The sequence below is a fragment of the Aquarana catesbeiana genome, linkage group LG05 (genome assembly GCF_042186555.1).
Source record: "Aquarana catesbeiana isolate 2022-GZ linkage group LG05, ASM4218655v1, whole genome shotgun sequence".
Taxonomy (NCBI): Eukaryota; Metazoa; Chordata; class Amphibia; order Anura; family Ranidae; genus Aquarana; species Aquarana catesbeiana.
This window is the reverse complement of record NC_133328.1, coordinates 141,254,310-141,265,463: the sequence shown is the minus strand read 5'-3', so window position 1 is coordinate 141,265,463 and position 11,154 is coordinate 141,254,310. Positions and strand designations below refer to the sequence as shown.

The 11,154-nt window shown below is 42.6% G+C and overlaps 1 protein-coding gene across 1 annotated transcript; it reads left to right on the top strand.

Annotated features, from left to right (window-relative positions):
• The first annotated feature begins 9,606 nt into the window (after nucleotides 1-9,606).
• LOC141145964 (probable glutathione peroxidase 8-B) lies at nucleotides 9,607-9,936 on the top strand. Its single transcript, XM_073632755.1, has one exon. It carries the CDS (start codon nucleotides 9,649-9,651, stop codon nucleotides 9,934-9,936), a length of 288 nt encoding a protein of 95 aa, XP_073488856.1. The 5' UTR covers nucleotides 9,607-9,648.
• Nucleotides 9,937-11,154: the final 1,218 nt, after the last annotated feature.

Genomic DNA, 11,154 nt, shown 5'->3' with positions numbered 1-11,154 from the left:
ATAATTAACACTGTTAATGGCCTGGCAGGAGGGATTTCCGCATCAACACTGTCTGTGTTGATGGGGGAATCAAGCAAATTTATTTCCTATAACCCATGGTTGCATGAAAAATATTCGCTCTGTGCATGGCTTAGCACCATGTAAGAGCTAACTGTTGAAAGGACAACAGTAAAGTTGCTAATAAACTGACAATACTGTATGCATTATACCTATCTATGAAGCAGGTGGCACTGCAGTATTATAGTGTGTATTCTATGGTAATGTATTTAGAGGACGTACCTTCATTCCTAAGTGTGTGTAGTTGTATGCTCCTTGTTGCTGTTCCATGAAAGGACATGTTCTGATAATCCCCCATGAAAGCAAAACATATTGCTGTATACAACAAGCTTCCAGCACATTATTTCAATACTCTGATAACAGGTTATGGGTCCAGGCACAGCCAGCAAACCCAGCAGCACCCAGGCACTGGAAAAAGAATTCTGCAAATCTGTGAGTACTGTATGCAAGCTGCTGAAAGATGGCTAAGACAAGTAAAAAAGGCGCAAAGCACAGTTACCTTAATGTGAAACTGATTAGTCCAGGAACTAAAATAGTTGGTAAAATGCATGTGTAAGTTCATGCATACATACTGGGAGTATATACAAAACTAGAAAAAATTACTGCGCTATCCCAAAAGTACAATAAATAACGTGAGGAAAAAAGCTGCAACTATAAATGTGAGACACAACCACTTGGTAAACAATAAAACAAAAAAATAGCTGCGCTGCGATTAGTGATATAAAATCAAAAAATAAATTGATGTGATCACTTATATTTTTTGATACTGGGAGTATATAACAGAGGTCAGTCAGGGCAGCCACCAAAGGAGCCAAAAGCGAGGTCCAGCAAGCTAGAACAACAACAAGGAGAGGGGCGCCTCTGAGTATATATCATAAACACATTTTATTAAAACAGCAATATCCACTCACATGAAAGTTAGAGGAGTTGCATTCCGATCTGTTGGCTGGGCTGAAGAGATGCGGTGGAACTACAGGTCACAGCGGTTCCTGCAGGGTATGTCAAATCCAGAGGAGAAAGGATGAGCTGGTGCAGCCGGGTGCAGTCTCTTATAGCTGGCAGTCCAACACAAATACTGCTGTACTAGGAGCCTGATGGTGTCCTGGGTGCAAGGATAAGGGTTCCAAACGGGGGAAGAGAGAGTCACAAGAGTCTCACTTCTCCCCCTGGCAGGCCCATTGTGGCCGCCATGGAGAGTGTTACTACCAGTTTCAGTCAATACATTGATCTTTATCTCCAGCCCATCGTCAAACAATTACCATCCTATATTAGAGATGGTTCACATTTGTTGGAACTACTTGCACCTTATAAATGGGAACCCTCTTATCTCTGGTTGTCTCTAGATGTCACTTCACTTTACACCTCAATTCCAAACTCATTTGGCCTACTTGCATTAGAATTTTTTCTCGCACAGGACCACTTTGTTAGGTACCTGGTAGGAGAGCCTGACTGTAGGAGAAGACCTCTCATACAACGCTGGTTCAGGAGCCACTGGAGTGGGGACAGTGGTCTCCTGAGCGCAGTGGGGTAGGAGTGCCTGTTGGAGTATAGGCTCTGATGAAGAGGCAGAGATCCCTCCTGGGATGGCAGGACTGCAGGTGAGTGGAGACTGGAACAGCAGCAGACTTGACACACTGGAGGTGAGGGATCACAGGAGCTGAAGCTGAAGGTGCAACAGCAAGTAGAGCGGCAGGCACAAGCAGAGTTAGACAGTCCGGGCCGGCAGGTAACTGGCACAGGTAATCACAGCAGGCAAAGGCAGAGTCGGTGAGCAGGCAGAGGTCGGCAACGGTAGCAGATACAGACAGCAGGATGGTCAGGCAAGCCGGGTCGGGATTGGAGCAGGTCGGATGGTCAAACAAGCCGGGTCAAATCAGGTAGCAGACAATCAGATACAGGTTCAAGCAGAATCACAGAGCCGAGACGAAGCAGCGATGTTCCCATGGAACAGGAGAACTTTTATGTGCTAAATGGCGCCAAACCGGCGCTAACGCGAATGCGCGCCCGTGAGCGCTTACCCGCGCGCCGCGCTGATGCACAGCAACAGCAGCAGCTTGCTGCCGTGTCTGAACAGGGGCGAGCCGGCGCATAGGCGCATGCAAACGCCCCGGTCTGGTGCTGGTAGATCCCTGACACACTTCATTAACCCCAGACAAGCTGCATTCATCTTGGAGGCAACCAAGTTTTGCCTGACCCATAACTATTTCGATTTTAATGGCGATTTTTACCTACAAACCAAGGGAACTGCGATGGGAGCCAACTTCGCTCCCTCCTACACCAATCTGGCCATGGGATATTGGGAAAAGAATTTCATTATACATAACAACCCCTACTGCGCCAATATCGTGTTTTTTGGTCATTATATTGACGACAAAATTATTATTTGGGATGGCTCTGTCTATTTGGGATGGCTCTGTCGACCTAGTTCCCCTTTTTGTTGAACATTGCAATTCTAACCCATATGGCTTGTCTTTCACCCACGTTTCCGATCACACCAATCTGGCCTTTTTAGATCTAGACTTGGGCCACTTGGGCGATATGATTATCGCTAAAAACCACATCAAACCCACTTCCGGCAACTCCTATTTGCATTATAAGAGTTGCCACTATCCAAAATGGACACAAAATATACCGAAAGGCCAGTTCTGCCGTTTATGACAGAATTGTACCTTAGACAGTGACTACGACACCATGAGTATACAACTTAAAAAGAAGTTTGCTGACAAGGATTATCCCAAAGAATTAGTGGATCAAGCATGTAACTATTACGCTAAAGGCAAACCAGCCAAAAAAGAAAAAGAGATAACGGATCATTCCACCAGGTTTATCACCACCTTCAATTTCCAGTATAAAAAAATGGAAAACATACTGAAGAAGCACTGGACCATTCTGCAACAGGATCCATTTCTTAAAACCTCCCTCCCATCCATACCCCGAATTACCTACCGGAAAGCTCCTAGTCTCAAAAACAAGATTGCCCCGAGCAAACTGTCTATGGATATGTCCACCTCCAATCCCACCACCCTTATACCATTAGTTGGTATGTATCAGTGCAAGAAAGCCCGCTGCAAGACTTGTATGTTTGTCGAACATGGCAAAAAATCTTTCAAATCTAAAGGCAGAATCTACACATTAGAACAATTTTATAACTGCTCATCCAACTTTGTCGTATATGGCCTTACATGCCCCTGTGGGTTGATCTATGTTGGGCGAACTATCTGCCCGCTTAGGCAGCGTTTCGGCCAGCATCGACGACTCATTGAGGGTGGAAAGGACAAACATAGTGTCCCTCGGCATTTTGCAGAGTATCACAATAAATCTACTATGGGTTTGTCAGTGTGGGTTATAGAGCAAATCCCTAAATATATGTCAGAAGCCGAACGTTTCAAAAAACTATGTGCTAGAGAGATGTTCTGGATATACTGCCTTGACGTACTCTCACCTGGCGGCCTCAATGAAGGGATAGAGATATCTACTGTCCTATAATAACCCCTTCAAGATGTTACAGTTACCATGAGAATTTACATGTCTTATCTGTGAGCATGTGCGCATGTGTATGCAGCTGCCCATATGCATCTATATATGTGTGCACGTGTGTCCATATGTGTATATGGTTATACTTATTTATTTAAATAACCTAACTTTATAGCTCCCTTGATGCTTTTTTACTCCCCTATACACACATATATATAACTTCTGTCATTACTGTTTACCGCAGGTTCTATGTCTCTTTTCTAAACATGGGGGTGGTGGGCTCGTGTGCTTATATAGTAAGTATTGGTAACATCTGAGTGGTCCCCCCCCCTTCCCCGTCCCCCTGTCTATAAACCCCCCCCCCTTTTTTCCCCCTCTGTCAATTTCCATCCTTTTCTTTTTTTCTAATAAACCCCCCTCCCCTCCCACACCCCCTCTTTAGATATGGCTGGATATATGTATGTATATATATATATATGTTTTTTGTATATATATTGGGTATAGTTACATGTGCGCATGTATGTATATATGTATATATTATATATATATATATATATATATATATATATAAATTTTTTTGACTATAAATGACCCTATTCCTGGAATATTAGTTTACACCATATATAATTTATCTCCATATTCTCTGTAAATTATAGCCTAGGGACAAATTTTTATTTTTCTTAAGACATTGCTGACAAGAAATGTGGATTCCTCATCCTTTTAAGTCACCTCCCACCTCCCAAGGTATAATCTACTGTGGCCGTCTTTTATTTTATTATATATCCCTCTATTATGCCTTATAATGCTTGTTTTTAACAAATTTATTTTACTCTGTTTTATAATTTACTTTGTTTCAACTTGTGTTTTGCTGTAAAAGGATTTTATTCTACTATGTCGTTTTAAGGTCCTCTTTCATTGTCCCCCCTGCTGTTTATTGCTGCCTATTATTTATTTGTATTACGGACTTCCTGGCCCTGGCCCTGCCCCCCATCAGACTACTTAAGCCCACTGTGTTTTACACTCCTCATGCTTGAAAAAGGAATGCGGCCATTCGTGCACCAATGGCCAGCCTGTTCTGAAACGCGTTGCATACGTGTGACGTCATCACCGGGCGCCACGCTGTATTTGCTCCCCAAGCCTCGTTTTCGATCCTCTGCACGGCCGGCCGTGTTTTATCCCAGAGGCTTTCACCATCCAGCGGAGAGCAGCAGTACAGCTGACCGGCTGCTCTGGCATCCCATCTCTCTCTTCCCCCGTTTGGAACCCTTATCCTTGCACCCAGGACACCATCAGGCTCCTAGTACAGCAGGATTTGTGTTGGACTGCCAGCTATAAGAGACTGCACCCAGCTGCACCAGCTCATCCTTTCTCCTCTGGATTTGACATGCCCTGCAGGAACCGCTGTGACCTGTAGTTCCACCGCATCTCTTCAGCCCAGCCAACAGACCGGAATGCAGCTCCTCTAACTTTCATGTGAGTGGATATTGCTGTTTTAATAAAATGTGTTTATGATATATACTCAGAGGCGCCCCTCTCCTTGTTGTTGCTGAAAGATGGCAAACAGTTTGCAATTGCAAAGCTGAACAATGCCAAATACCAGTTGTGGAAGTTTAAACTGGAAGTGTTTCTCAGCAAGGATGACTTGTAGCAAGGGCTAAATACAGACAGACCCACAAATGGGGAGATGGAGGACTGGGATGGGAAGGATAGACAAGCAAAAGTGATTATAAGCTTGCTAGTGGAAGATGACCAGCTTATCCACATAAGAACAGAGAAAATGGCCAAAGGTAGGTGGACTTCATTACAAAAACTGCAAGAACATTTAAGCCTCAACAGTAAGCTGTTTTTGCTAAGAAAGCTTACAAGATGAGACTAGAAAAAGGCCAGCATATGTGTGACCATGTGAATGCTATGCTAGAGATCATAGAGCAGCTGTGTGCCATTGGAGAAGACATCAAAGATAATCATATTGTTGCCCTGCCCCTCTGCAGCCTTTGAGAGACATACACTGCTCTTATTAATGCTTTAGAAACCAGAACCGAGCAGGAACTGACACTGGAATATGCCAAAGGCAAATTAATTGATGAATATGACAGAGGGAAGGAAATATTCACCATGATGACGAAGTTCTTAAGATGTACAAGGCCACAAAGCACAACAAAGAAAGCAGAGCCTGTTTTCACTATAAAAGGACCGGTCATGTAAAAAAGGACTGTTCTATCTGGAAAGCCGAGCAGCAGAAACTAAAGCTATGCACAAAGAAAAGAGCCAAAGCAATCACAAAGGAAACTTAAAATACTTTATGGAGTGGCACCTTTAAAGTGGCACAGAGTGGCAAGCCATGCGGCTGGTGCATAGACTCAGGTGCGACAAGCCACGTGACTAGTGATGAGACCTTCTTCACAAACATTGATTACAGTGCAAAAGACAACATTTTCCTAGCAAATGGGAAAAGCGTCACCTCAGAAGGTAAAGGCCAGGGCTTCCTGAACTGCATTACACCACAAGGAGACAAGCACAGTATCCTTGTAAAGAAAGTGCTGTATGTCACAGAACTAGAAAGCAGCCTTCTATCAGTGAAAAGTCTTGCACACAACGGTCTCACAGTTGAGTTCCAAGGTGAAGAATGCACAACTCACAATAATAAGCAATTCCTCGCAAAAGGAAAACTGGATCATCACCTATACAAGCTCATCACCACAGACCAGCAAGCCAATGTAGTCTCTAATGACCTACAAAACAAATGTATTCACTTATGGCACAGGAGGCTGCTGGCATAGAGGTCCAGAAGCTACACAAGACATTATAAAGAGAGGCTTATTAGAAGATTTGACAATAATGCCTTGGAAAGTGCTCATGAAATCCAAGAGCTGTATTGAAGCAAAAGTCAAACATGCTCCCCTTCCACAGGCATCTCAAAGAAATACTACCCACCCCCTGCAGCTCATACACAGTGGCATATGTGGTTCAATGAAAACTCCCACATCAGGTGGGAACAGATATCTACTGACTTTCATTGATGATTATTCCAGGTACATGACCACTTATCTGATGAAACACATGAATGAAACATCAGAGAAACTTCAAGAGTTTGTTGCCACGTCTAGCAACAAATTCCAACAGAAAGCAGTAATAACACACACTGACAATGGGGGAGAATACATAAGCAAAAATAGTACACCAGACAACCACACCATACACTCCTGAACAAAACTGTGTAGCAGAAAGTAAAAATCTTATAGAAAAAGGCCAGGTGCACGTTGTCGGATGCCAACCTACCTCACAAGTACTGGGAGAAGCAGTCATGGCGACAACCTAGCTACAGAACAGACTACCCTCAAAAGCCATTAAAAGTGCTCCATTTGAAATGTGGCATGGATCAAAGCCTAGCATAGGGCACATCAGAGTGTTTGGATGTAAAGCACATGCCTACAGTCCAAGTTAAAAGTGATCCAAGCTGGAGAGCAAAGCAATAGAGGGCATTCTAGTAGGCTACAGTGAGCAAACTAAGGGTTACAGAATCCTACACCCAAAGACTGAAAGTGACAATAAGCCGTAGTGTTTATTTTGATGACAGCCCATCATCAGAAACACTAATCCCTGAAAGCTGTGAAGTGAATATGCCCAACAAACCAGAAGAAAAGGTCGACCAAAGGGAACCTGTGCAGGAGTCAGAACAAGAGGTGGAACTCACAATGCCTAAACCAAGGTCCCCACCAGATCCAGTTGAACTGCCTAAAGACAGAAGATCCACTCAGACTACAAAGGGGGTACCACCCCGCAAGCTGTCATACACTGTCAAAACACACAGCGTATTTGAATCAACATCCGGGAAAGACATAGAAAAAACTGCCAAAACGTGAAGCCAATAAATGGAGAGAGGCAGCAGAAGAACAATTAAAGTCACTTCAAGAAAATAAAACCTGGAAACTCACAGAGCTCCCTCCTAACCACAAAACTCTAGTAAGTAAGTGGACTTTCGAAGTAAAGTCAGATGCAGAAGGGAATATCCACAAATACAAAGCCACACTAGTTGCCAAGGGTTACTCCCAGTAATTTGGTGAAGATTACGATGAAACATTCGCTCCCGCCGTAAAACACTCCACTATCAGAGCTTTTCTTAGCATTGCTGCTGGAAAGGTCATGCAAGTCAAACACCTAGACAATAAAATTGCTTTCCTATATGGAGACATTAAGAAAGACCTCTACATGGAGCAACCACCAGGGTTTGAGCAAGGAGACACCCTTGTATGTAAACAATCTGCAAGGATGTGGAATGAGAAATTGAACGAAGTACTTACCAGAGAGGGATTCTCAAGAAGTAAAGCAGACCCCTGTCTCTACTTCAGGAATCAAAAAGGCAGATGGATATATCCTTATCTATGTTGATGACATTATAACCTGTTTTGAACAAGAAGGGGATTACAGTCAGATCACAGGATAAAAGAAAATTTTGAAATCAAAGAGCTAGGGAACATTAGCTACTATTTGGAAATCCAAATAGAGAGAGAAGAAGCTGGAAGTTACCTTCTCAACCAATCTCAGAAAATCTCTGAAATCTTGGAACTTTTCCATATGCAAGATGCAAAGGAAGTGAAAACTCCTATGGAACCAGGCTATCAAAAAGAGAAATGAAGCAGAAAACTTGCTACCCAACAATGACATGTATCGCAGAGCAATCGGTAAGCTGCTATATGTTGCCACTGTGACAAGACCAGACATTGCCGCAGCAGCGGGCATACTATGCAGGAAAGTCTCAGCTCCCTATCAGCATGACTGGAATGCAATAAAAAGAGTAATGCAATACCGCAAAGGAACAATCCAGATAAAGTTACATTTATCAACAACATCCAGTCCAAAACTGGTCAGATATGTGGATGCTGATGGGGCTGGGGACTGCACAGACCGCAAATCCACAAGTGGATTTATTTTCCAGTATGGGGAAGGAACCATAAGTTGGCCTAGTCGAAAGCAAACTGTCGCTCTATCTTCAACTGAAGCATGTTTTTGAAGTGTGGGAGAAAACACACACAGGAAGACCATGCAAGCTCCATGCATATAGTGTCCTGGATACAAACCAAGGACTCCAGTGCCACAGAGCAGAAGTACTAACCACTAAGCCACATACGATATGTAAACTAAGACAAATATTGCAGTGCCACCACTATAGCACCATTGGAATTGTTACCCTCATCAGTGCCAAATTGAATGCCTAATAAATAAGGAATAACAATGTAAAATGCACATTCTATATAAATCCTGTATGATAATAATGTATAATAATATAAAAAAAAATTTTGAGCCTTTTAGCCTCTCCAGAGCTAGGGGCACAAAGCAAAGCCTTATCCTCCTGACAGTCTATAAGATTAATGACTATTGTTATAAGTCGTCCTTGATCTCGAGACTCAGTCTTCTTATTAACTATAAGGTGCTCAAGCAACCTGATTAGCTGATGTCAATGTTCTCAGTCACCGGGCTTTATCCTCTACACAATGAGAACCCTTCACTGTGCAAGCATTTCTTAACCTTTTGCAAATCAAAGGTTATTTTATGCTTACCAGCCCTCCTGACTACCTCTCTTTAGATGCAAAGAAGTGGTGGGACAAGTAAGAAGAGGGTGAAAGGTGAGGTGCATGTAGCAAATTGAAATTCTTGGCTATACCCCGAGGAATTGCTGCTTAGCAACAGCCCTGGTTTGTGTCACTCTGCAGAAGTAGCTGATGTACGAATGTATGGAATTGATTACATCATTTCCAGAGGACAGAATACTTAACTTGCTGTCAGCAGGATGCTAGTATCTCCTGCTCATGTTGCTCTAAAATACACTGCACTATTTTAACGGTGGTGTTTTAGAAAAGACAGATGACATTTGCTGTGTCTTGATCACAGTGAATTAAATAGAGACATCTCATTCATAGCTGTGTACATTACAAGCTTTTTAGATTTATTGTGCATTTGCACTTCTACTAGGTGATATCGGTAATCAAGGTGCAGTGTAAGGTCACACATGGCTTACTAAATGATTTTGCTTTGCTAATGCAAGGTCAAACTGGCGATTTAAGGGCCGCATACGACAATTAAGTTAACTGCTATTGTATAATCTGCAAAATCTCCAAAATGGAGACTCTGCCTTTTCCTTTCCCCTTGAAGTCCTCCTCACCAAAAGCTAAAGTCTTCCTCGTGTTCTTTTCTATGGTGCTATGTACAGTGGCCTTATTTATTCTGCAGTTAAAGTTTTATAAACCCAGGCTAAAAGACTTCTATTCCTATGAAGTGAAGGATTCCAAGAGAAGACCGGTTGCTCTGAACAAGTACAGAGGGAAAACGTCTCTTGTTGTAAACGTGGCGAGTGGCTGCCAGCACACAGATGCAAACTACAGAGCTCTGTGTAGGACTGTGCAATAAAATAAAAAAAATAACAAACATGTTTTACTTACCTACTCTGTGCAGTGGTAATGCAACCCCAATCCTCCTTTCTTAGGTTCCCTGCCAGCACTCCTGGCCCCTCCCTCCTTGCAGTGGGGACACCTGAGCTGCGTCTCTACGTGTTCATTCACACACTGAGCCACGACTCAGCCCCGCCCTCTCTCTCTCCTCATTGGCTCACTAGGTGTGATTTACAGCAGTGGTAGCCAATGGCCTTAGCGAATGAGAAGGGAGAGTCCCCAAGGAGAGCAGAGGCTCTCGTGCACATCGCTGGATCACAATATGGCGCTTGCATAAGTATTAGGGGGGCTGGGGGCTACTGCACAGGGAAGGTTTTTACCTTTTTGCATAGAGGTAAAAAAAAAACCTTCAGCCTTTACAACCACGTTGAGTTTATCATTATAATTCTCGCTCCATGCGGTGTTCTTGCCAGGTTTGGTGAGATGTCTATAGTAAGATGGGCTTATTCTTGCCAGGAAAAGCATCTTGCACCATTACAAAAAGCAATGTATTGTATTATAATATTTTGCTTTACTTACCTTAACACCCCTGTATTGTATTGTATTGTAATATAAGAGGCACATAGTGGCTGTCACTCATTGGATAGGAAGAAGTTGGTACAATTACAAAGAGCCATTTCCCTTATGCAGACTGGTCTATGTGTGTAAAAAAACAAAATAAACTTGTACTGGGTGATAATAGCCAAAATCTTAGAAAGTTATACAGAAGCAGCACTCAGTGATTTTCCAAATAAAAAACAACAGAAGGGTGTATAATTTATACATATAAAACCTGCTGTGTTTCCCCTTTAAATATATACAATGCTGTGAAAAATTATTTGCCCCTTTCTGATTATTTTTTTTTGCATATTTGTCACATTTAAATGACTCAGATCATCAAACAAATTTTATTATTACACAAAGATAACCCGAGTAAATACAAAATGCATTTTTTAAATGATGTTCATTTATTAAGGCAAAAAAAGCTGTCCAAACCTGCCTGGCTTTATGTGAAAAAAGTAATTGTCCACCCTCTGCGGCAACAACTGCAATCAAGCGTTTGCGATAACTGGCAATGAGTCTTTGACGTTGCTGTGGAGCAATTTTGGCCCACTCTTATTTGCAGAATTATTTTAATTCAGCCACATTGGAAGGTTTTCCAGCATTAACAGCCTGTGTAAGGTCATGATACAGCATC